We start from the raw sequence: 27,885 nt of genomic DNA on the forward strand, positions 1-27,885 counted from the left end.
TTGTCTGAATAAACCAGGGTATGTAAGTCATTCAGATGTAAATAAATTATTAGAACACAAGAGAGTCGTGATTTTGTTTCAGTGTGGCATGATCTTCAGTGCATGTGTACGGGTGTCCATGCACGTTAAGAAACGCTTTACAGATACCCGTATGTTGGGTCATCTTTCTGTGGTGAAGGTCGACGTAACGAGGACAGCACATCTTCCCGAGGCAAGGGAGTTAAGTGACTATAAAAGTCCAGTTTCCACCCTTGCCGAACTTGGCTGGAATTATGGAGTTATTTTGGCAGGACGAATGAGTCTATGCAAAGTCCAATCAAAATCGCGTAACGATATCGACATCCAAGTCATAAACTGCCGTGCAGGTTTCGGTCGATTTGCAGGATTTGCCAAATTCCGCCAACTGTGCGTCAACAGATATTTTCCAAATTTTTTCATGTTTTTAATTAAGGTGCCCTCGTGATTTGATGCACTTCGCGAAGTTAGACCCGTTTTATCACAATATAGATTTAAATTATAGATCAGATTGTCTTGATTGGGCGCCGCGATTTTGTTTGAAGCAAGTGATACGAGAGGTGGAATTTGATTTGTCAACAGGAGGGACATGAAAGGGACATAACTCGTAATAGCGACTGGTGGCTATACGATCGAGCCTAGAAATTCCAGCTTAGTTCGGCAAGGGTGAAAACTGGACTTTTACTGTCAGTTAACTCCCTTGTCTCGGGAAGATGGGGACAACAACACTGTAGAATGAACTGGATTCAATCGTCAGATGTGTAAGTTGGAAAAACAGTTTATTGTGATTATTGTTTACACCGTCCGCGAGTTACTGTGTGAGTGAGTGATTATTGTTTACGCCATCCGTGAGTCACTGTGGGAAGGAGTGATTATTGTTGACATCTTACACGTGTCACTTAGTGAGCAAGTGAGTGAGTGATGATTGTTGACACCGTCCACGAGTCACTGTGTGAGTCATTACTGTTTACACCGTCCAAGAGTTACTGTGAGTGAGTGATAGTTTTCAGCAGAGTCGACGATTCACAATTTAAGTGAAAAAAAAAGACTTCGTCCAGTCTTCATCATGTGTTCACAACCAAGACAGTCCGTAAGTGCTCCAGGTCTTCACGTGCAAGTAAATGGATGTATAAACAGACAATGTAAACCATGACGTATATAGAGACCATGTAAACTATGATGTATAAAGAGACCATGTAAACCATCACGTATAAAGAGACAATGTAAACCATCACGTATAAAGAGACCATGTAAACCATCACGTATAAAGAGACCATGTAAATCATCATGTATAAAGAGACCAGGTAAACTATCGCGTATAAAGAGACCATGTAAACCATGACATATAAAGAGGCCATGCAAACTATGACGTATAAAGAGACCATGTAAACCATCACGTATAAAGAGACCATGTAAATCATCATGTATAAAGAGACCATGTAAACCATGACATATAAAGAGGCCATGCAAACTATGACGTATAAAGAGGCCATGTAAACTATGACATATAAAGAGACCATATCAACTATGACATATAAAGAGACCATGTAAACTATGACATATAAAGAGACCATGTAAACTATTATGTATAAAGAGACCGTGTAAACCATCACGTATAAAGAGACCATGTAAACTATGACGTATAAAGAGACCATGTAAACTATTATGTATAAAGAGACCATGTAAACTATGATGTGTAAAGAGACCATGTAAACCATCACGTATATAGAGACCATGTGAACTATGATATATAAAGAGACCATGTAAACTATGACGTATAAAGAGACCATGTAAACTATTATGTATAAAGAGACCCTGTAAACCATCACGTATAAAGAGACCATGTAAACTATGACGAATAAAGAGACCATGTAAACTATTATGTATAAAGAGACCATGTAAACCATCACGTATAAAGAGACCATGTAAACTATGACGTATAAAGAGACCATGTAAACTATGACATATAAAGAGACCATGTAAACTATGACGTATAAAGAGACCATGTAAACTATTATGTATAAAGAGACCCTGTAAACCGTCACGTATAAAGAGACCATGTAAACTATGACGTATAAAGAGACCATGTAAATCATCACATATAGAGAGACCATGTAAACCATCACGTACATAGAGACCATGTGAACCATGACATATAAAGAGACCATATAAACTATGAAGTATATATAGACCATGTAAACTATGATGTATAAAGGGACCATGTAAACCATGACGTATAAAGAGACCATGTAAACTATGACGTGTAAAGAGACCCTGTAAACTATGACATATAAAGAGACCATGTGAATTATTATGTATAAAGAGACCATATAAATTATGATGTATAAAGAGACCATGTAAACCATCACGTATAAAGAGACCATGTAAACTATGATGTATAAAGAGACCATGTAAACTATCACGTATATAGAGACCATGTAAACTATGATGTATTAAGAGACCATGTAAACTATGACGTATAAAGAGACCAGGTAAAATATGATGTATAAAGAGACCAGGTAAACCATCACGTATAAAGAGACCATGTAAACTATGACGTATAAAGAGACCATGTAAACCATCACGTATATAGAGACCATGTAAACCACCACGTATAGAGAGACCATGTAAACCATCACGTTCATAGAGACCATGTAAACCATGACATATAAAGAGACCATGTAAACTATGAAGTATATAGAGACCATGTAAACTATGATGTATAAAGAGACCATGTAAACCATCACGTATAAAGAGACCAGGTAAACTATGACGTATAAAGAGACCCTGGAAACTATGACGTATAAAGAGACCATGTGAACTATTATGTATAAAGAGACCATGTAAACCATCACGTATAAAGAGACCATGTAAATTATGTCGTATAAAGAGACAATGTAAACTATGACATATAAAGAGACCATGTAAACTATGACGTATAAAGAGACCATGTAAACTATGACGTATAAAGAGACCCTGTAAACCATCACGTATAAAGAGACCATGTAAACTATGACGTATAAAGAGACCCTGTAAACCATCACGTATAAAGAGACCCTGTAGACCATCACGTACATAGAGACCATGTAAACTATTCACGTAATAAGAGACCATGTAAACCATCGCGTATAAAGAGACCATGTAAACTATGATGTATAAAGAGACCATGTAAACTATCGCGTATAAAGAGACCATGTAAACTATGACGTATAAAAAGACCATGTAAACTATCGCGTATAAAGAGACCATGTAAACTATGACATATAAAGATACCATATAAACTATGATGTGTGAAGAGACCACGTGAAACCATCACCTATTAAGAGACCATGTAAACCATCACGTATATAGAGACAATATTAACTATGAGTATAACGAAACCATGTAAACTATGACGTATATAGAGACAATGTCAATATGATGTATTTAGAGACAATGTTAACAATCACGTGTAGAGAGACAATAATAACTATCATGTATATAGATAGTCAATGTTAACTGTCACGTAGATAGAGAGACAACGTTAACTATCACGTGTATAGATAGACAATGTCAACTATCACGTAGAAATAGACAATGTTAACCATCACGTATAGATAGACAGTGTTAACTATCACGTATAGATAGACAGTGTTAACTATCACGTATAGATAGACAGTGTTAACTATCACGTATAGATAGACAGTGTTAACAATCATGAATAGATAGACAGTGTTAACTATCACGTATAGATAGACAGTATTAACTATCACGTATAGATAGACAGTGTTAACTATCACGTATAGATAGACAGTGTTAACTATCACGTATAGATAGACAGTGTTAACTATCACGTATAGATAGACAGTGTTAACTATCACGTATAGATAGACAGTGTTAACTATCACGTGTAGAGAGCCAATGTTAACTATCATGAATAGAGAGACAAATTGAACAATCATGTAAACAGGGAGACAATGTTAACAATCACATGTAGAGAAACATTGTTAACTATCACGCGTAGATAGAGGCAATGTTATCTTTCACGCGTAGAAAGACAATGTTAATTAACGCAGATATAAAGACAATGTTAACTATGATGTGAAGAGAGACAATGTTAACTATCACGTATAGAGAGACAATGTTAACTATGACGTATAGAGAGACGATGCTAACTACCACGTGTTGAGAGAGACAATGTTAACTATCATGTGAAGAGAGACAATGTTAACTATCACGTATATAGAGAGACAAAGTTAACTATCATGTGAAGAGAGACAATGTTAACTATCACGTATAGAGAGACAATGTTAACTATCACATGTAGAGAAACAATGTTAACTATCACGTATAAAGAGGGGCAATGTTATCTATCACGCGTAAAGAGACAATGTTAATTAACACAGATATAAAGACAATGTTAACTATGATGTGAAGAGAGACAATGTTAACTATCACGTATAGAGAGACAATGCTAACTACCACGTGTTGAGAGAGACAATGTTAACTATCACGTATAGAGAGTCAAATTTAACAATCACGTAAATAGGGAGAAAATGTTAACTATCACATTTAGAGAAACAATGTCAACTACCACGTGTTGAGAGAGACAATGTTAACTATCATGTATAGAGATAAGCAATGTTAACTATCACGTATAGAGAGACAATGCTAACTACCACGTGTTGAGAGAGACAATGTTAACTATCATGTATAGAGAGAAGCAATGTTAACTATCACGTATAGAGAGACAATGCTAACTACCACGTGATGAGAGAGACAATGTTAACTATCACATATATTGAGACAACGTTACCTGTCACGTATATAGAGGCAAAGTTAACTATCACGGATAGAGAGACAATGTTATCTATCACGTATATAGAGAGACAAAGTTAACTATCACGTGTAGAGAGAGCCAATGTTAACTATCACGTATAGAGAGTCAAATTTAACAATCACGTAAATAGGGAGAAAATGTTAACTATCACATTTAGAGACACAATGTTAACTATCACGTATATAAATTGACAATGTTAACTATCACAAATATAGAGAGACACTGGTAACTGTCCCTTACATAGAGAGACAATGTTAACTATCACGTGTAGAGAGACAATTTTACCTATCACATGTGGAGAGACAATGTTAACTGTCGCGTATATTGAGACAATATTAAGTATCACGAATATGGATAGACAATTTTAACTGTTACGTATATAGAGACAATGTTAACTGTAACGTATATATAGAGACAATGTTATCTATCACGAATATAGATAGACAATTTTAACTGTTACGTAGTTACGTATAGATAGACAATGTTAACTGTCACTAATCTACAGCCAATGTTAACTATCACATGTAGAGAGACAATGTTAACTATCACAGTTTCAACAGTAGTGTCAACAACAGTGTCAACAACAGTGTCAATAGTAGTGTGAACATGACTATTAACTGTACTATACAGATGTTGACAGTATTGACAACAGTAGTGTGAACATTAGCTTCATCAACAGTGTTAATTGTAGGGCCATCAACAGTGTCAACTGTAGCTTCATCAACAGTGTCAATAGCAGTGTCATCAACAGTGTCAACTGTAGCTTCATCAACAGTGTTAACTGTAGTGCCATCAACAGTGTCAACTGTAGCTTCATCAACAGTGTCAACTGTAGTGTCAACAACAGTGTCAATAGCAGTGTCAACATGACTATTAACTGTACTATACAGATGTTGACAGTATTGACAGCAGTAGTGTGAACATTAGCTTCATCAACAGTGTCAACAGTAGTGTCATCAACAGTGTCAACTATAGTGTGATCAACAGTGTCAACAGTAGTGTCAACAACAGTGTGAAGAGCTAAAAATGTTTCCCGTGCAGAGTTACGGCGCTTGGCCGCGCAAGGATCAGCTGATCTAACCCAAGATAATCCCAAGGTAATATGCTTACTCTGTGAGCTCCACAGTACTCAGTGCCAACATATACGCCCTGATGTGACCAGCAACTGTTCGACTCCCCCTTCTCCCCGTGTTACTTGTTCCCACATTCTTGTTTTATATACAAATCACATTGTACACACACCGACATGGGAGCTGCTGTAGGAACAGAAACAACCTCTGTTCCCCCCAGTACCTGGACCTAGATGTATTTCAGGTAAGTTTCCCAACCATCGGCGAGCTACGCCACGTCCCTTTGTCGGACGTTCACAAAGACCGCACCGCCAGCCGGTATTCAGCGCGCTTTATTAGCCAGAAAGAGAATTTTTGTGACTAAATGATGTACCCGAAATTGGTTTTAAAAGGCTTCACAGCTATTAGGCTTTGTATAGTACCACTGGGTACAGGTCTTAGCGATGTTACAAATAGGGAAATGGGGTCAGCACTAAAAACTCGAGGAAAGCGATGGCTTCAGTGTTACGCAAGGGCGGTGAAGGAGAGACGAGTGGGAGACGATGTATTGGTCGGCGTGGCTTATGTGTGGGACTGAGGAGATTAAAGATGAGGAAGACGAAGGTAGTATTGGGGTTCATATGGTAGTGATTGAGGCTGATGTATTACTGGTGACGGTTGATATTGTAGTCGGGATGGTTAACAAAGCTGTGGTGGGCTGATTTAGCAGTCCCTGCATTGTGCATAGATCAGTTTGCCAGTTCCTGCATTGTCCATAGATCAGTTTGTCAGTCCAAGCATGGTGGCGCTTAGATCAATGTGAGTTATAGATCAAGGTGGTTCATAGATCAGTATAACAGTCTCTGCCAAGTGGTGCATAGATCAGTATAACAGTCTCTGCCAAGTGGTTCATAGATCAGTGTGACAGTATCTGCAAAGTGGTTCATAGATCAGTATAACAGTCTCTGCCAAGTGGTTCATAGATCAGTATAACAGTCTCTGCCAAGTGGTGCATAGATCAGTGTGACAGTCTCTGCAATGTGGTTCATAGATCAGTAGAGCAGTCTCTAGCAAGTGGTTCATAGATCAGTTTAACAGTCTTTGCCAAGTAGTGCATATATCAGTGTGGCAGTCTCTAGCAAGTGGTGAAAAGGTCAGTATAGCAGTCTCTACCAATTGGTTCATAGATCAGTGTGTCTGTGTCTGCAAAGTGTTTTATAATTCAGTAGAACGGTTTCAGGCAAGTGATTCTTAGATTAGTATAACAGTCTCTGCCAAGTGGTTCTTAGATCAGTATAACAGTCCCTGCCAAGTTGTTCTTAGATCAGTATAACACTCTCCGCCAAGTGGTTCTTAGATCAATGTAACAGTCTCAGCCAAGTGGTTCATAGATCAGTTTAACAGTCTTTGCCAAGTAGTGCATATATCAGTGTGACAGACTCTGCCAAGTGGTGCATAGATCAGTTAAACAGTCTCTGCCAAGTGATGCATAGATCAGTTTGACAGTATCTGCAAAGTGGTGTATAGATCAGTATAACAGTCTCTGCCAAGTGGTGCATAGATGAGTGTGACAGTATCTGCAAAGTTGTTCATAGATCAGTATAACAGTCTCTGCCAAGTGGTGCATAGATCAGTATAACAGTCTCTGCCAAGTTGTTCTTAGATCAGTATAACAGTCCCTGCCAAGTGGTTCATTATCAGTATAACAGTCTCTGCCAAGTGATGCATAGATCAGTATAACAGTCTCTGCTAAGCGGTTAATAGATCAGTATAACAGTCTCTAGCAAGTGGTGCACATATCAGTATAACAGGCACCGCCCTTGGTTCATAGCCTATTGTGATAGTCTCTGCCAGGTGGTTCATAGAGGGGAATAACAGTCTCTGCCAAGTGGTTCATAGATCAGTGTAACTGTACCTGCCAAGTAGTGCATAGATCAGTGTGACAGTCTCTGCCAAGTGGTTCATAGATCAGTGTGACAGTCTCTGCCAAGTGGTGCATAGATCAGTGTGACAGTCTCTGCCAAGTGGTTCATAGATCAGGTTAGACAGTCTCTGCCAAGTGGTGCATAGATCAGTGTGACAGTCTCTGCCAAGTGGTTCATAGATCAGGTTAGACAGTCTCTGCCAAGTGGTTCATAGATCAGTGTAGCTGTATCTGCCAAGTGGTTCATAGAACAGTGTGACAGTCTCTGCCAGGTATTCCATAGATCAGTATGACACTTCATACCATTCAACTCCAAACAAAATGTAGATTTTGAAGTTACTGAAACAGTTCCCTGTTAAGTATTATCCAGAAGCTTAACGTCATTGAAATATGTCTGAAATAGTGTGACAAGTTTGTCACCTGTCGGTGTTATTCTGTAATACGGACAACTGATGGTTCTGACCATTGCAATATGAAATACGCATGGGCCTTTATGAACAAACTCTTTTCTTTAAGACTATAACACAAATAGATGGTATCATTTGTAGCATATGGGTCATATCAGGCATAACGTTTTGCTTAAAAAGTTCAAGTTTAATTAAGAATTGCCTTTCACTTTGTGTGAATTCATTGGAGTATGAACGTTCATAGAGTGAGGGCCAAACCGTATGAACGTCGGAGCTTGCTAGTGTGAAGTGAAAGTCAATTCTTACAATTTTTGAAAATCACTACTTTATACCTCAAGGGATGTATATTGTGACTTCATGTTTACACTGGCAGCCATACCACAACCAGCTTATCGCGGAACAAAATAGTTCCCCCCAAAAGGGAGGTGACATGAGCGTATGTTTTATCAACTTGCGTTACAGGAACATATGTTGTAGTTTGTTTAACAGAAATGTATTAAAATGCTATCATCTTTGGGTTAGAAAGGTCCGTTAAGAACTACCTCAGTAAGTCAGTCACAATGACTGCGCCACGTAATACATTTACATCAAGTACAGGACGTCAAAATGGCCGACACGACAAACGTGACGGGCGAGATTTCAGAAGTTATTTATGAAGCTGTGGCGGCTACATGTGTCGGTCATCATTGATCAGTTGGCCGATCATTGACTTGCTATTGTAAAGATGTATCAAAATGATACTGAGGTACATTCATAGACTGTAACTGCCACTCTATACACGGATCGATATTACGATAGTTTGGATGTGCATTTCTTCGTTTTGTTCACAAGCGAGGATATTCGTTAACGATCATGCAGTCAAACTCTCTGACACTTCTCAAAGTTTGCTAGAACACATTTCCTATGCAAGACAGGACACGTGTAGAGGCGCGTACATCAGCCTGCACTCACTCACTCCGGCACAGCGGGGTTTCCGAGAAATAACACATTATCTACAAAACAGAATTCCTCCCCAATCCCTGCCTCGCCACATTCATGTAATTTAGCTAGTCAACAGTAAAAAATCAACATGTAAAAATCATAAGCTATCTAAAAAGATAAACTAATTAGGCTTCGGCCACCTATATGCTATATTCTCTATAACCCCCACGTTGACGGCAGGCGCATTTATGTTAGAAGTCTTCAAACAAACGCAGTAAGTTGATAACAGTTTTGATTCTGTTTCAGTGTTGTTCAAGGCTAGTTATTTCGGTATAGGGCATCTACAAGGAGTCACAAAAGGCCCTTGTTTTTTACGAATCATTTAATGTGGTGTCCTGTCGTTTCATCCTCATTTCCTTATCTGACAGGAAATGTGAATTTGAAGGATTGAAATAGAATTGAGTAAATTTGAGACCGGTTTTCGATGAAGTGTTTAAGATAAAGTTTATCACTTGCGTTCGGTTGCCTATTGCTTGGTCTTATTGTAGGGGTACCTGTTGTAAGTGCTGCTGATTTGGATTGACACGAATAATGTTAATTTGACTTTACTCAGATTTCTAGTCAAAAGATAAGTAAATAAAACCGACTCGCATTGAGCAAGTGCGAGGCAGCACCTTCTCTATAACATGGTTCTGAAGACTTTTGTAAACTCACGTGGTACGTAGCTCATGCCCAAAGGAGTATTTTGTTGTTGAGTATCTTCTGATGCCATCCTGTTATCTGTAGGTGAGCGTGACACTTTTGACAATGATTGTTGTCTTGCTGTTATCTGTAGGGGAGAGTGGCACTTCTGACAAAGATTGTTGACTTGCTGTTATCTGTAGGGGAGAGTGGCACTTCTGACAATGATTGTTGTCTTGCTGCTATCTGTAGGGGAGCGTGACGCCTCTGACAATGATTGTTGTCTTGCTGTTATCTGTAGGGCCACGGAGTACCTCTGACAATGCTTGTTCTCACGCTGTTATTTGTTTGGGAAACGGGGTACCTCTGACAATAACTGTTGTCACGCTGTTATCTGTAGGGCCACGGGGTACCTCTGACAATGCTTGTTCTCACGCTTTTATCTGTAGGGCCACGGGGTACCTCTGACAATGCTTGTTCTCACGCTGTTATCTGTAGGACCACGGGGTACCTCTGACAATGATTGTTCTCACGCTGTTATCTGTAGGGCCACGGGGTACCTCTGACAATGCTTGTTCTCACGCTGTTATCTGTAGGGCCACGGGGTTCCTCTGACAATGATTGTTCTCACGCTGTTATCTGTAGGGCCACGGGGTACCTCTGACAATGCTTGTTCTCACGCTGTTATCTGTAGGGCCACGGGGTTCCTCTGACAATGATTGTTCTCACGCTGTTATCTGTAGGGCCAGGGGGTACAACTGACAACAACTGCTGTCGTCTTGTTGTCTGTAGAGGGAACGAGGCATCTCCTGTATGTATAGGGAGACGGGTGTCAAAGAGGACATGTTGGAATAAACGTAAGGAATGTCGAAAGATTAATTAGGAGACCTTGATGTTTGCCGTATAGATCTGTCCATGGGGTGACGATATTTACAATATAAACATAGAAACATATCACCAGTCAGTTCCAACACAAGACAAATATGGCTTTAATCGCGCCATGAACTGCGTAAAAAGAGAATTCTAAGAACAGAGAGTTCATGTGTTCAGGTCGTGGATGTAATCAGTGGTTGTGTTGAGGTTGGTGGTGGGAGTGGTTTACTTGAGGTCGGTGGCGGGAGTGGTTGTGTTGATGTCGGTGGCGGGAGTGGTTTACTTGAGGTCGGTGACGGGAGTGGTTGTGTTGAGTTGGAGTCAGGAGTGTTAATGTTTAGGTCGGTGGCGGGAGCGGTTGTTTTGAGGTCGGTGGCGGGAGCGGTTGTGTTGAGGTCGGTGACGGGAGTGGTTGTGTAGATGTCGATTTGTGGGAGTTGTGTTCTGTTCATTTTGTGGGAGTCGTTGTGTTGAGGTCGGTGACGGGATTGCTTTTTTTCAGGTATGGCAGCGGGAATGTTTTTTTGAGATCGGTGTCAGGAGTGGTTCTGTTGATCTCGGTGTCGGGAGTGGTTCTGTTGATCTCGGTGTAGGGAGTGGTTCTGTTGATCTCGGTGTCGGGAGTGGTTGTTCTTCAGGTAGGTTCAAGGAGTGGTTGTGTTTAGGTCGGTGTCGGGAGTGGTTGTTGTTCTGGTCGGTTCAAGGAGTGGTTGTGTTTAGGTCGGTGTCGGGAGTGGTTGTTCTGGTCGGTTCAAGGAGTGGTTGTGTTTAGGTCGGTGTCGGGAGTGGTTGTTGTTCTGGTCGGTTCAAGGAGTGGTTGTGTTTAGGTAGGTGTCAGGAGTCGTTGTTGTTCTGGTCGGTGGCGGGAGTGGTTATTTTGAAGTCTGTGTCTGGAGTGGGTCTGTTGAGGTGGATGTCGGGAGCGGTTGTGTTGAGGTCGGTATCGGGAGTGGTTGTTCTGGTCGGTGGCGGGAGTGATTATTTTGAGGTCAGTGTCTGGAGTGGGTCTGTTGAGGTGAATGTCGGGAGTGGTTGTGTTGAGGTCGGTGTCGGGAGTGGTTTTGTTGAGGTCGGTGTTAGGAGTGGTTGTGTTGAGGTCGGTGTCTGGAGTGGGTCTGTTGAGGTGAATGTCGGGAGTGGTTGTGTTGAGGTCGGTGTAGGGAGTGGTTTTGTTGAGGTCGATGTTAGGAGTGGTTGTGTTGAGGTCGGTGTCAGGAGTGGGTCTGTTGAGGTGGATGTCGGGAGTGGCTGTGTTGAGGTCGGTGTAGGGAGTGGTTTTGTTGAGGTCGGTGTTAGGAGTGATTGTGTTGAGGTCGGTGTCAGGAGTGGGTCTGTTGAGGTGGATGTCGGGAGTGGTTGTGTTGAGGTCGGTGTAGGGAGTGGTTGTGTTGAGGTCGGTGTTAGGAGTGGTTGTGTTGAGGTCGGTGTCAGGAGTGGTTGTGTTGAGGACGGTGTCAGGAGTGGTTATTTTGAGGTCGGTGTCTGGAGAAGTTATGTTGAGGTCGGTGACAAGAGTGGTTGTGCTGAGGTCGTTAGCAGGAGTGGTTGTGTTGAGGCCAGTGACGGGAATGGTTGTGCTGAGATCGTTGGTTGTGCTGAGGTCGGTGGCTGAAGTGGATGTGTTGAGGTCAGTGTCGGGAGTGGTTGTTGTTCAGGTCGGTGTCGGGAGTAGTTTTGGTAAGGTAGGTGTCAGGAGCAGTTCTGTTGAGGTCAGTGGCGGGAGCAGTTCTGTTTAGGTCGGTGTCGGGAGCAGTTCTGTTGAGGTCGGTGTCAGGAGCAGTTCTGTTGAGGTGGATGTCGGGAGTGGTTGTGCTGAAGTCGGTAGCGGGAGTGGTTGTGCTGAAGTCGGTAGCGGGAGTGGTTGTGCTGAAGTCGAAAGCGGAAGTGGTTGTGTTGAGATCGATGGCTCTGCTGAGATCAGTGACTAAAGTGGTTGTGTTTAGGTCGCTGGCGGGAGTGGTTCAGTTGAGTTGGGTGGCGGGATTGCTTTTATTTAGGTATGGCAACGGGAATGGTTGTGTAGAGGTCGGTGGATGGAGTGTTTGTGTTAAGGTCGGCGGTGGGAGTGGTTTTAATTCGGGTATGGCGACGGAAGTTGTTGTGTTGAGGTCAGTGATGGTAGTGCTTGTGTTGATGTTGGTGTCGGTGTCAGGGGTGGTTATGTTGAGGTCGGTGTCGGGAGTGGTGGTCTTTAGGTCGGTGTCGGGGGTGGTTATGTTCAGGACGGTGTCGGGGGTGGTTCTGTTGAGGTCGGTGTCGGGGGTGGTTGTTGTTCAGGTCGGTGTCGGGGGTGGTTATGTTGAGGTCGGTGTCGGGAGTGGTGGTCTTTAGGTCGGTGTCGGGGGTGGTTATGTTCAGGTCGGTGTCGGGGGTGGTTCTGTTGAGGTCGGTGTCGGGGGTGGTTGTTGTTCAGGTCGGTGTCGGGGGTGGTTATGTTGAGGTCGGTGTCGGGAGTGGTGGTCTTTAGGTCGGTGTCGGGGGTGGTTATGTTCAGGTCGGTGTCGGGGGTGGTTCTGTTGAGGTCGGTGTCGGGGGTGGTTGTTGTTCAGGTCGGTGTCGGGGGTGGTTATGTTGAGGTCGGTGTCGGGAGTGGTGGTCTTTAGGTCGGTGTCGGGGGTGGTTATGTTGAGGTCGGTGTCGGGGGTGGTTCTGTTGAGGTCGGTGTCGGGGGTGGTTGTTGTTCAGGTCGGTGTCAGGGGTGGTTATGTTGAGGTCGGTGTCGGGAGTGGTGGTCTTTAGGTCGGTGTCGGGGGTGGTTATGTTCAGGTCGGTGTCGGGAGTGGTTGTGGTGAGGTCGGTGGCGGGAGTGGTTGTGTTGAGCTTGGTGTCGGGAGTGGTTGTGTTGAGCTTGGTGTCGGGAGTGGTTGTGTTGAGGTCGGTGGCTGGATTGGTTGTGTTGAGGTCGGTGGCGGGAGTGGTCATGTTGAGGTTGGTGTCAGGAGTGGTTGTGTTGAGCTTGGTGTCGGGAGTGGTTATGCTGAGGTCGGTGTCGTGAGTGGTTATGTTGAGGTCGGTGTCGGGAGTGGTTATGCTGAGGTCGGTGTCGTGAGTGGTTATGTTGAGGTCGGTGTCGGGAGTGGTTTTGTTGAGGTTGGTGGCTGGAGTGGTTGTGTTGAGCTTGGTGGCGGGATTGGCTATGTTGAGGTCGGTGTCGTGAGTGGTTATGTTGAGGTCGGTGTCTGGGGTGGTTATGTTGAGGTCGGTGTCGGGAGTGGTTGTGTTGAGGTCGGTGAAAGGAGTGGTTTTGTTGAGGTTGGTGGCGGGAGTGGTTGTTGTTCAGGTCGGTGGCGGGAGTGGTTGTTGTTCAGGTCGGTGGCGGGAGTGGTTGTTGTTCAGGTCGGTGGCGGGAGTGGTTGTTGTTCAGGTCGGTGGCGGGAGTGGTTGTGGTGTTGGGACAACAACAGCTAAGTGTTACACAAATCCGGGGTCCACGATCCACGCCTACAGTCGCCTCTGGTACCAGCCGCATTTAGTCGTCTCATACAACTCTCACACTTAGGTATACAGTCCTGTACACCAAACATGGTTGGAAATTTGATATTTATTAATAGGTTAAAGTCTAGTTGCCATGCACTGCGTTCATTAGGGGGTTTAATTTGAAGAATAAAGGAAGCCATCTTGAGATAGGACGAACAAATAAAATATTGGAATGAAATGCCTTGCAGCTCAGGGCGACATTTCCTGTCGTTAAAAACACAGAGTTACCTCCCTTAGACCGTCTTTCCTATCACAGACGATTTCTCTAAGTGCCTATCTTTAAAATCTGAAGCTTCAGGAACAATTATGTGAGCCACTGATAAACAGTGTACATGCTGTCTGTCGTCCAGACTATGTATTCACCACTGGGGATGTCTTCCGTCTGTCGTCACACTCCGGGACATGATGCATACGAAAGCGATACACAACGAGCAGAGCGAGAAGAGCGTCCAACCACAAGAAGCATTTCAACCCCTGGCTCAGGGAACACCAGAATCATTCGTCAACGTTTAAACTTTTCCAGCCGTAGGATCGACTTTCGCGCTTTGCGCAAAAACCGAAGATATTAATAAGTTCTTATCAGTAATTCAACCTTGCATAATCATAATGGCATCTGCAGACACGATGCTGGGGACATTAGTTCCGCTGTAGTTGAGCGCGGAATGATTTTATCATCTGATGGTAGTGTGACTACAAACCCACAGGGGAACAGCAGCGGGGATTGCCGAGTTGACACGATGCCGTCCACACGTCTACGGGAACATGACACTCGATGCATGGATCGCAAACTCATTTCCATGTTTAAAGAAAATAGATGTCCACGTATTTTGGCTGTTAAACATGTGATTTGTCTGACGATAATTCTTGACAAATTGTATAATCTGGCCTTGTTATGTGGATGATGTGAGCGGGTGGGTAGGTGTGAGGTTATCTTGGCAGGTGGGTTGGCGTTTGTGGTTCTCTTAGCGGGCGGTAGGCGTTTGAATGATCTTAGCAAGTGGGTAGGCGTTTGAGGTGATCTTAGCACGTGGGTAGGCGTTTTAGGTTATCTTAGCGGGTGGGTAGGCGTAAGAGGTGATGTTAACGGTTGGGTAGGCGTTTGAAGTGATCTTAGTGGATGGGTAGGTGTTTGAGAGGATCTTAGTCGGTGGGTATGTGTGTGAGGTGATCTTCGTGGATGGGTAGGAGTTTGAGGTGATCTTAGTGGGTGGGTGGGTAGGCGTGTGAGGTGATGTTAACGGGTGGGTAGGCGTTTGAGATGATCTTAGAGGGTGGGTAGGCGTTTGAGATGATCTTAGCGGGTGGGTGGGCGTTTGAGGTGATCTTAGCGGGTTGGTAGGTGTTTGAGGTGATCTTAGCAGGTGGGTAGGTGTTTGAGGTGATCTTAGCGGGTTGGTAGGCGTTTGAGGTGATCTTAGCGGGTTTGGAGGTGTTTGAGGTGATCTTAGCAGATGGGTAGGTGGGTGAGGTTATCTTGGCAGATGCGTAGGCATTTGAGATGATCTTAGCGGGTGGGTAGGAGTTTTAGGTTATCTTAGCGGGTTGGTAGGTGTTTTGGATGATCTTAGCGGGTGGGTAGGAGTTTTAGGTGATCTTAGCGGGTGGGTAGGAGTTTTAGGTTATCTTAGCGGGTTGGTAGGTGTTTTGGATGATCTTAGCGGGTGGGTAGGAGTTTTGGATGATCTTAGCGGGTGGGTAGGAGTTTTGGATGATCTTAGCGGGTGGGTAGGAGTTTTAGGTGATCTTAGCGGGTGGGTAGGAGTTTTAGGTGATCTTAGCAGGTGGGTAGGTGTTTTGGATGATCTTAGCGGGTGGGTAGGAGTTTTAGGTGATCTTAGTGGGTAGGTAAGTGTGTAAGGTTATCTTAGCGGGTGGGTAGGTGTTTGAGGTGATCTTTGCGGGTGGGTAGGGTTGGTAGGTGTGTGAGGTGATCTTAGCAGGTGGTTAGGCGTTTGAGATGATCCGAGAGGCTGGGTATGTGTAAGATGTGATCCTACCGGGTATGTAGGCGTTTTAGGTTATATTAGCGGGTGGGTATGGGTGTGAGATGATCTTAGCGGTTGGGTATGTGTGTGAGGGGATCTTAGCTGGTGAATAGGCGTGTGAGGTGATCTTAGCTGGTGGGTAGGCGTGTGAGGTGATCTTAGCTGGTGGGTAGGCATATGAGGTTATCTTAGCTGGTGGGTAGGTGTGCGAGGTTATCTTAGCTGGTGGGTAGGCGTATGAGGTTATCTTAGCTGGTGGGTAGGCGTATGAGGTTATCTTAGCAGGTGGGTAGGTGTGCGAGGTTATCTTAGCTGGTGGGTATGTGTGTGAGGTTATCTTAGCTGGTGGGTAGGTGTGTGAGGTTATCTTAGCGGGTGGGTAGGCGTATGAGGTTATCTTAGCTGGTGGGTATGTGTGTGAGGTTATCTTAGCTGGTGGGTAGGTGTGTGAGGTTATCTTAGCTGGTGGGTAGGTGTGTGAGGTTATCTTAGCGGGTGGGTAGGCGTATGAGGTTATCTTAGCAGGTGGGTAGGTGTGCGAGGTTATCTTAGCGGGTGGATTGGCGTTTGATGTTATCTTAGCGGATGGGTTGGTGTTTTAGGTTATCTTAGCGAGTGGCTAGGTGCGAGGTGATCTTAGCGGTTGGGTACGCGTATGAGGTGATCTTAGCGGGTGGGAAGGTGTGTGAAGTGATCGTAGCAGCTGGGTAAGGGGTTGAAGTAATCTTAGCTGGTGGGTAAGTGTATGAGTAGATCTATGCGGGTGGATAGGGTGTGAGGTTATCTTAACGGGTAGGTAGGTGTGTGAGGTGATCTTAGTTGGAGAGAAGGTGTGTGAGGTGATCTTAGCGTGTGGGGAGGTGTATGAGGAGATCTTTGCCGATGTATATGCTTGTGGAATGATATGAGCAGATCCATAGGTGTGTGAGGTGATGTGAACGGATGGGTGCGCGCGTGGAATGTCCACAGGAAATGGGTAGGCAGCCGGGTAGTCGTGTAGGTAGTTGTGTGGGGTGTGTCGAGGAGGTGTGGTGTATGGGTAAGCGAGTGTGGTGCAACAAGGGTGCAGTGTGGTCGACTACTTTATTGCTTTTGTATGTTTTGTCCTGAATTTCATGCTGACTGCATTGTCGATGCCAAACATATGCCACTGAATCTATTTGAATTATTTCCGTCTGACCATTATACCAAACAAAATGTTCTTTCTGATTTAAAGGCCGAAAGTCCAGGAAAATCATGGTTATACAGATGGGATATAAACCAGCCGGCATTATTTTAGATACACGTAATAATTCGTACCCTTCTAGTAATGAGGTATCAAGTATATTAGACATTAATCTCACTGTTGGTTCAGAAATGTTTGTAGATATTATTCGACATGCAGCTGAGTGTACAGTGTTTACGAGAAGCTAGACGTCAACTGAGTGTACAGTGTTAACGAGAAGCTAGACGTCAACTGAGTGTACAGTGTTAACGAGAAGCTTGACGTCAACTGAGTGTACAGTATTAACGAGAAGCTAGACGTCAACTGAGTGTACAGTGTTAACGAGAAGCTAGACGTCAACTGAGTGTACAGTGTTTACGAGAAGCTAGACGTCAACTGAGTGTACAGTGTTTACGAGAAGCTAGACGTCAACTGAGTGTACAGTGTTAACGAGAAGCTAGACGTCAACTGAGTGTACAGTGTTAACGAGAAGCTAGACGTCAACTGAGTGTACAGTGTTAACGAGAAGCTAGACGTCAACTGAGTGTACAGTGTTAACAAGAAGCTAGACGTCAACTGAGTGTACAGTGTTAACAAGAAGCTAGACGTCAACTGAGTGTACAGTGTTAACGAGAAGCTAGACGTCAACTGAGTGTACAGTGTTAACAAGAAGCTAGACGTCAACTGAGTGTACAGTGTTAACGAGAAGCTAGACGTCAACTGAGTGTACAGTGTTAACAAGAAGCTAGATGTCAACTGAGTGTACAGTGTTAACGAGAAGCTAGACGTCAACTGAGTGTACAGTGTTAACGAGAAGCTAGACGTCAGCTGAGAGTAGTGTTAACGAGAAGCTAGACGTCAACTCAGTGTACAGTGTTAACAAGAAGCTAGACGTCAACTGAGTGTACAGTGTTAACGAGAAGCTAGACGTCAACTGAGTGTACAGTGTTAACGAGAAGCTAGACGTCAACTGAGTGTACAGTGTTAACGAGAAGCTAGACGTCAACTGAGAAGGTTCAAGGTTCCAACATAGGAAGCCCGATAAAAGGTAACACTTTATTTATCCTCTTGGGAACTACAAACATATTTGCAAAGTGTCAAAATTGAACTTCCAAAACAAAACTTAAATCACGTATTAAGGACTCATCTATGTTTAGGAAAGGATTGAGAAGCTCTATCAAGTCCGTGTTACTGAAGCAGTGAGATTGATAAGGCTGTTGGTTTTAGCATTCAAAGTACGGGTGGGGTAGGATTGAGAAGTCTATCAAGTCTGTGTTACTGAAGTAGTGAGATTGATAAGGCTGTTGGTTTTAGCATTCAAAGTACGGGTGTAGTAGGTTTGAGAAGCCTATCAAGTCTGGTTACTGGAGTAGTAAGATTGATAAGGCTGTTGGTTTTAGCATTCAAAGTACGGGTGGAGTAGGTTTGAGAAGCCTATCAAGTCTGTGTTACTGAAGTAGTAAGATTGATAAGGCTGTTGGTTTTAGCATTCAAAGTACGGGTGTAGTAGGTTTGAGAAGCCTATCAAGTCTGTGTTACTGAAGTAGTGATATTGATAAGGCTGTTGGTTTTAGCATTCAAAGTACGGGTGTAGTAGGTTTGAGAATGGCGATACTAAAGAGTTTTCTTTAGATTTTATTGATAAATACATTCTCGAGTCTCCCATCATGGATCAAGGGATTCAGGCAGCAAGTAACCATTTGAAGTCCCCTGGATATGACGATATTGTCAATGAAATGTTAAACTGTTCTCAACCTGTCATATTTCCATGCTGTGGAATCTTATTTAACAACTATACTTCATTTGCATATATCAAGGCGAAAAAACCCTTTCGGGATCATGTGGTAATGAGTCACTATCAAATAGTGATGCTACCATGTGTCCGAGAAAAGGTGAGCGTATCCTGCCCCACCGATGGAGCACGTCACAAGCACATGCAAAGGCAAGTCAACTGTTCAACTGATAACACACCAGAATATTTGGTACAAGTCAAAATAGTAAATTGTCACTGATGCGTCAAATTTGGAAATGCGCTCCACATGTCTGCTATAAAATGTTTGAGAGCATAAGGCTACCCGCCCATGTTGGCCGCGATATATCACGATGTTAAACTCGTGTGAAAGATCGTGCTACATCGTGATTAGCTCGTGATATACTCGTACTTAGCTCCTTATGTGCTCGTGATACATCGTGAGAGATCGTGTGACATCGTGATACATCGTGAGAGATCGTGTGACATCGTGATACATCGTGAGAGATCGTGTGACATCGTGATACATCGTGAGAGATCGTGTGACATCGTGATACATCGTGAGAGATCGTGGTTGGTTCACGATGTCGGGGATTTTTTGGACATGTTCAAAGTATCTCCAATACACGTGACATCGTGTGCTGCTCGTGTTATACTCGTGTTGTGCTCGGTATTGTTCATAGTCAGCTCGTGTATGTCAGACCACACTCGTAATGACCTCGTGCAGTTTTTTGTGACCAGACGTGAACATGTCGAATCCCAAACTGAAATAATATGTTAACCCAGAATTGTATACGTTAAAGACATTAGTGTCAAACCAACAAGTGGTATACATCAACAAATGTATTTCCAAATTAATGAAACCGATCGCCCAAATGCATCACGGCAACGGCCATGGTAACCCGATGCACGTGAGTTCCGTGCAAATAAAAATGCACATGCGTTACCCCATTTCTTGCCCTATAAAAATCCACCCAGATCGGATAACATTCATTCGTTATTGAATTGCTACCACATGCCAAGATTGACAAGAAATCAGCGACACCAAGCCCTTGGACGATTGCAAGCTGGACAAACCGCCCGGCAAGTAGCCAATGCAAGTCCACCTAAGGACCATATGCAGGCTCCAGCAACGCTACCAGACCACCAACATTACAGATGACCGATCATGTAGTGAAATACCAAGAGTCACTCCCCGACGTCAGGATCGTCAGGTTGTGCGACAGCATCTTCAAGATCGCTTTAATTTGTTATTGCTGCTGAAACTGCTCGACAGACCATGGGGACACACCAGTGACACATTAGTGCGGACACCGTGCGTTGACGATTGATGAGCAAACACCTCCGAGGACCAATTCTGACACCACGTCATCGCCTGGACCGTCTTCAGTGGGCAACACAGCACCAGCATTAGCGCCACCAGCAATGGAGAAGAATTCTCTTCTAAGAAGAGACCCATTACAACGTCTCAGATGGCAGAGAGAGAGAGTCTGGCGACGCCGTGGGTAACGTTATTCGGATGCTTGTGTTGTTGAGAGAGAGACTCGTGTGGTGGTCCGAGCATCATGGTGTGGGGTGGAATTGGTCTTGCACAGAGGGTCGGCCCTGTGGTCTTCCAGAATATCGGTCCATGGAGAGGCAATGGTGTCCCACAGCTCGGTACATTGATTAACTCTTGAGACCACACGCCATACCTCATTTGGCACGTCGCCGCAACCACGAGTTTCAGCATGATAAGGCCCGTGCCCGTACTGAGAGAGAAACAAGAGACTTCTTCCAGCAGAATGACATCAGAACCATGCAGTGGCCTGCCCTCAGTCCCGATTTAAATCCCATTGAGCACCTGTGGGACGAGATTCAAAGACGACTGAATGACGTCCGACCAAGGCCGACAACTGCAGCTGAACTGCGTCAGGCGTTCCTCCACAGAAATTTCGGTTATATACTATCACCGTCTGCGTTATAGCGGACAGGGAGTCTACTCACCACACTAGCATCTAAATATGATAATTTTCTGACGACTGATCAGTGTCAAAACACAATGCAACGAGCGTCTACCGTAACTCAACAGAAACAATACAACACAGTCATTGTTAAACAATAAGATACACTGCAAAATAACACTCTCCCCCTCGGAGAAAGAAAGTTTGAACATAATGGAAACTTTCTTTGCCAATAACAGTTTTAAAAACAGTTAAAGGACAGTTGATAATAATAAACCTCAGACATGATAATTTAGAGAATTTTGTTTTATAAAAAAATGAAATCATGTTTGTAGACAGAACTGATCACATTCAACCAACTGGAGACAATGCATCCGCAATAACGCTTTGTTTGCTTTTGATATGCTTGATGTCTAAACAGAATTCTTGCAAAGACAGGCTCCAGCGCATTTGGCGTTGATTCTTGTTCTTCATTTTATGAAGAAAAGTCAGTGGACACTTGAATAGGAAGTACATTAGTACCCAAGTACACTTCAAATTGTTGCAAAGCTAACAATAGAGAAAAAGAGCAAGAGTGTCTTTTTCAAATTCAATATTTTCTCTGATGTTTGTCGGGGGCACAGGTGGCCCAGTCGTCTTAGGCGCCGCCATTCGCTGTGCAGAGTTGCGTCCCTTGGGCACGCCAGAAACCCATGATTGTGGGTTCGAATCCCGGTTCGCCCCAATTATGTTTCTAGGTTTGTCAGCACCATACCCGTGTTCATGGGTTTCACCGAGGTGGTAAACGTCTGAGACCTGCATCACTTCGGGCTTTCCTCCCACATTAAGCTGACACACCGTGATATAACTGGAATAATGTTAAAAGCGGCGTTAAACCCAACTCACTCACTCACTCTGATGTTTGTCAAACTTTCGTGAATAATAACAAATAGTATAATCAAAGCCTACTGCATTCATTCATTCATTCATTCATTCATTCATTTACCCAGAAAGCTTGAAAAGTTACTTTTTGTTTTGTGGAACATGGAATTTTGAAATAGCCGCCACCTTTGCTTGTATGGGCTGTACCTGTGCCTGTGCTAATTCACATTTCACTATATTTACCGTCAACTTGCCTCTAGTGAGTCTTATGGTGCTCGTCCCACTCCATGGAATGATTGATGACAGCACCAACGTAGGCTTCCACACCCTCAAACGTGGCTGTAATGTCATTGATGAGACACTGGAAGGTACCTGGAGCGTTCTTGAGCTCACATGGCATCGCTTTGTATTGGTACAGTCTACTGGAGTCACAAAGCTGATACCTGCTTGGCACGATCCGTCAGTGGAATCTGCCAATACCCCTTCAGTTGGTCAAACTTGCTTACCTACTTGGCTTTACCGATTCTGTCATTGCAGTCATCGATTCTTGGTATTGGATTAGAGCGAGTTTTAGAGACCGCATTCACGCGGTTCATGTCAGTACCACATCTGTAACTACCATCAGGCTTCGGCACAAGAATGCAAGGTGAGCTACAGGCACCATAACTTGGTTCAATAAAGTCATTGTCCAGCATGCATTGGATCTCCTTCTTAAGAACTTGATTGGATTCCCCGGTAGGGAGTTGTTTCACAGGCACAACGTCACCAACATCTACATCATGACACACTACATCTGTACGGCCAGGTACAACCCTAAACAAGCGAGCAAACTCTTGAAGTAACTCTGACACGTGAGCCTTTTGCTCGGAGGACATATGACTTAACTTAGCATCCAAGTTAGCTAAAGCTAGAGATTTGTTTAGTTTAGGGCTAACATAGTCAGCTATGCCATGAAACTTGACAAAGCCGCAATTCTCATCAGCATCACAATCTGATACAATATCCACAGGTGAATCAGTGGCAACACATTGAGAAGGTACATTGTTATTTCTTTCTTGATAATTTCTAAACATATTGACATGATAAGGCTGGTACTTAGCACATAATGGTTGACCAGGAACAGGCAGAAACACTAAGACTTTATACCAGGACTGAAATGTCTCCCTGGAGACTTTGTGTCACATTGTACTTTCATTTTGTCCTGTGACTCCTTCAAGCGATCCCTAGAAACTTCACAGCCTAGCCCAAAATGATGAGACATAATCCAAGGAACTCATTTCAAACCTGTAATTTAGCCAATAATCCTTTGAGGGATTTAAAAGCCCACGAACATGACAAAGACAAGGTCAAAATGACTAAAATCTAGGGGCTCGTGAACTGACTCCCTCGCAGGAAAGAACAACAAATGAATGCCTTCATCCCAACCCTTCTCAGTGTCAAAACAGTAAGTCCTTATCATTCTTAAGAAACCAGGGAAATCTCTCTAAAGCTCTTTGAGATTCGGGATCATATGCACAAGCCTTAGTCTGATTTAGGCCTACGCTGGTGCTTAGAGTTCCTACAACCCCCATCTTGACCAACCCAGACACCAAATCTGTCTTCAAATTCACAAATTAAAACGAAAAAGTGAGTGAGTGAATGAGTTATAATTTAACGTTGCATCAGCATTATTTCTACCATATAGCGACGAGTCTAAGTTAGAAAAGGTGGTACACCCACATAAAGCCTCTAACAAAACCTGAGACTCCTCAGAAAACAACCAACAAGTGTTATACAGTGGTAAACAAACTTGGTTTACATATCAATACACATTTCTGCACAGCAAATACACAGTAGAGTGGTCGTTCAATATGCCATGGCAATACATAATGTTATGGCAGTGGAAAGTATCCAATATAAAATACATTCAGTGATTATATTATTTACTGAGTCAAATTAAAAACTTCACATTTTAAAAAGTAATCTCATATATGATATACAACGGACAAATTTATCAGAGAAGGTAATTTTTAATCATTAATGTCCAAAGAAGGATTTTAATTAACGGTGATAACCATAATTTTTTCCAAGCACCTACGGTATTCGGTAATACCATCAACAGTTTAAATCATAAGTCCCAAGCAGGAGAATCTGATGGCACACAAGTTCAGTAGCGTGTATGGCCACCATGTGCGTTGACAACTGCCACACAACGCCTCCGCATGGACCTTGTGATGCTTGTGAACACATGATTGGGAAGACGATGCCATTGTTGCTGCAAAATGGTGCCAAGATCTTGCACATTCTGTGGTTGGGTCACGAGAGTGCGCAGACTTCTGCCATGAGCATCCCAGACGTGTTCGATGGGATTGAGGTCGGGAGACCTTGACGGCCAGTCCATGACGTTGACTCCCGCATTCTGAAGGAAATTCCTTGGCAAAATTACTGTGTGGGGTCTGGCATTGTCGTGTTGGAAGATCAAACTGGGTCCACGTGCTGCCATAACAGGCAGAAGTTCTGGTGCCAATACCCGGTCGCGGTAAGCAGAATCGTTGAGGTTGCCACGGATGACAAGAAGCCTGGAACGTGCATTGCCACAGAAAGCACCCCACACCATGACACTTCCGCCTCGAAATCTGTCAACATCCTGTACACAAGTCTGGGCGTAACGTTCATGACGGTGCCTCCACATCCTCGCCCTAGCATCAGCAAATCAAAGATTAAATCGGGATTCATCACTGAAGACGACTTGATTCCAATTTCTCTGAGTCCATCGTAAGTGTCGCTGTGCCCACAATGGACGTTGACGTCTGTGTAATTGTGTCAGAAACGGCCCACAGTATCGCCGTCGTGCTTGAAGGTGACAATCTGACGATCCTCTGCATGTGACGTCACACGTGGTCGACCTGGCCGAGGGCGATTAGCGGCGGTACCCGTTTGCTGTAGACGCGTCTGTAAATCATAAACAGTCCGTGGACTACAACCCATCGTCCTTGCCACTTCAGCTACGGACGTTCCCGTCTGCAACATGCCAATGGCACGTTCACGTTGCACATTTGAAAGGCGTGTCATGACAAATGGCCGTAAAGACTTTTGTTTTCTTGTGTTTTTCTTTTTTTTTGTTAATGACTGCTAACAAGTATGGCCGAAAACATGTGCGGTATTATGGCCACGTGACCAGTTGCACGTGAAAAAACACTTTTGCCACTATAGTGCTGTGCACATGATTTTAATCGATTCACCTGCACACAACGGGTGTTATCTGAAGACAATACGTGGCCATTACTGTTTAAATAGACAATAAGGGCCCACAATGATAACTGGTCAAAATGTTAAAATTTTAGGATTGTGAAGGTTTTAATTTCGTTCAGTATAGTTCAGAGAGTGTTCAAGCTTCTGAGATGTGCTAAGCAGCGAATCATGGATGATGAGCGATCCTCACATGAAGCTGGTTCCAAAGCAATGAAAAGGCGTGTGACACGAAATGTGTGAGGCATCCGTTTAACCAGTTACTGGAAAGTTTCATATAGTTCCCTCGCAGCATTGAACATTACAGAAATTTCGGTAACATACTATCACCGTCCGCGTTATACTGGACAGGAAGTTGACACACCACACTAGCATCTAAATATCCTTTTCCAACCACAATGCACAACGTGTCTACTGAATCTCAACAGAAACACAATAACACAGTTACACGCTTTGTTAAACAATAAAATAAACTTTTACACAATAAACTATTGCTAGACATAAACATACACTCTTGTGGAGAGATTTTCTTGTCACTCTGAATATTTATGCATATATCTAAATATGAAACAGACGCGGCCGCATCACTGGGATACTATATTTCTAGGTCAGGTGTCATTGAACGATATTCGGCCGTCGGTATGCCTGGAGCTTAAGGTAAACTTCTTTGTCCTGACTCTGCCAGTCCAAAAAGAAGTTCGAAACGAAATTCACTGACAGAAATAGTACCAGTAGGTAAAGTTGACAAACTCAGTTTGTGAATAACACTGTCCTTTCAGACACAAATTTGTTGACTAGACTTTACTAAATATTCGTTAGTATTTTTTTCACAAGGGGCCTTTCGTCACTAAGTGCAAAGGTCAAGTAGTAATCAGATATACTTCTATATTCAGGCATACAGAAACAACACGATGATGAACATGAAGAATTTTAAGCCTCGGTGGACTTAAACCTGAATCCTATCGATTTTAGTCCGTGGCGATACCATCTGTGCTGAGGAGACTGTTGTCCCCAAGAGTGTCAGTTTTCCTAAACACCATTAACTTGGTTTATTTGTACCCATATTTTCACCCATATTTGACTTATAGCCTGATGATGCACTCTCTATTAAAGATGTTTAAATGTTCAACATGTTCAAAGGTGTTTAGATTACATGTTTGGATTATAGGGATGTTGCGTTTAGGTGGTGTTTAGGCCATGAGGCGATAGCTCATTTCAGGTGTTTAGGCCCGAAACGTATTGAGATGGAACACACTATTGAAACACATACCTAAACATGACCTGATGTGTGTTTACATTCTTTACACAGTTTTTACAGTGTGGTTTTAGTAGTGAATTATACTAATTTAATAAGCGATATTTACTAATCTTCAGCATCTTCATGTTATCTTCCAGACAGGAAAGTAAATTGGCTGTTCACTCACCTGGCCGCTATTACAACTTAAGTTAGTAGAATCCAATAGGTCATTTTCTGAGTGCAGAACTTAAGAGGGTTGAGGGATATTGTTGACATGGTTGAGGTGAAGGTCACCAGGCAATGGTTCCCCGCACCCAACTTTGATGTATTGGTTTCTTTATAACGCCGATTATGGCTCCCGTTTTCGAGATCAGACAGCGCTACGACACGAAAAGTGAAAAAGTCGGATTACCCTCCTCAATGATCAGGAATGTCCTATCATTGTCTGAACGCAGTCGTACACGTTCGTAACAGAGTCCTTCGAATCGGGAAAGGTCCAGAGAGGTCGGCCAAGCACTCCTGACAGTATATGGTGCGTCCCATAACATTCGGGAAACTCGATTACAATCGTGACAATGTTGTGACAGATGTATCGGATAAAAATCGTAACAATGTCCTGTGTTGTCTGAACGATGTCCTGTGGATCGGGACGCTGTCGTGATGAAAGGGCATGAATTGTTCACTACCGTTTCTTATCGATTGAGTCCAGATTGAGTCCAGATCTTGCCGAATGCGAACCGTCTTTGTCGGTTCAGTGTCTGGTCACTGTCTGATCTGTGTCGGATCGCATTCGGGAGAAACGGGATGCTGTCGAGGCAGATTCAGTCGTTTGGAAGAAACAAATGGGATCAGATTCGGACTGAGAACGGGAGAATCGGGACGAATTCGACTGGAAACGGATGAATCGGGACGCTTCCTGAACAATATCTGATTGTTTGTGAACATCCCGACACAAATCACAGGATCCTGATCAGACTTTTGAGACACTTTAATCAGAAATGGTCTTATCAAAGACGGCAGTAAAAATTCTGAATGTGTGAGTGAGCCCTTACCTGAATTTAGTGTGTGAGTAGATCCGAGAGGCACATCTAGACCGCTGATGTTTGTCCACAGTTGGTAGAAAGGGATGTTGCAAAGAGTGTCCATCGAGTTATCAGTACACGGGACAGTCTACAGATTTACCGTTTGCAAAATTAATCATGTAAACGTAACATACATTTCAAATCTATAAATGTATAATTTGTAAGTCTGATGTGGCTAATCATGCTTTCTGTTCTAATTTTAATCGAAGTTTAAGGTTGGTGGAACATACACTCTTACCAACATAGCAGCAACAATATTTGCTAAATCCTTCATTGTGGCTGGACTGAAGAATTGTTTGTCGATAGTCTTACAATGTCATTTACTTCAGGATTTGACGTTTACGGTGCACGTGAATTCAGTTTATCGGAGGAGCGTTTCAGGAAAACTGTTCAGTGACTGTTTTGATATATTTGTTTTCGGAAAATATT

General features: G+C 43.3%; 1 protein-coding gene across 1 annotated transcript in view; it reads left to right on the forward strand.

Annotated features, from left to right (window-relative positions):
- The first annotated feature begins 9,370 nt into the window (after window positions 1-9,370).
- Window positions 9,371-27,885, forward strand: part of LOC139445658 (protein Wnt-7b-like) — a 139,195-nt gene continuing 120,680 nt past the window's right edge. Inside the window, exon 1 of the mRNA XM_071226848.1 lies at window positions 9,371-9,409. Coding sequence (XP_071082949.1) covers window positions 9,384-9,409 — 26 coding nt within the window. The 5' untranslated portion in view covers window positions 9,371-9,383. The remainder of the gene's footprint in view (window positions 9,410-27,885) is intronic.

This window comes from Haliotis cracherodii, unplaced genomic scaffold (genome assembly GCF_022045235.1).
Source record: "Haliotis cracherodii isolate W230 unplaced genomic scaffold, xgHalCrac1.p SCAF_6, whole genome shotgun sequence".
Taxonomy (NCBI): Eukaryota; Metazoa; Mollusca; class Gastropoda; order Lepetellida; family Haliotidae; genus Haliotis; species Haliotis cracherodii.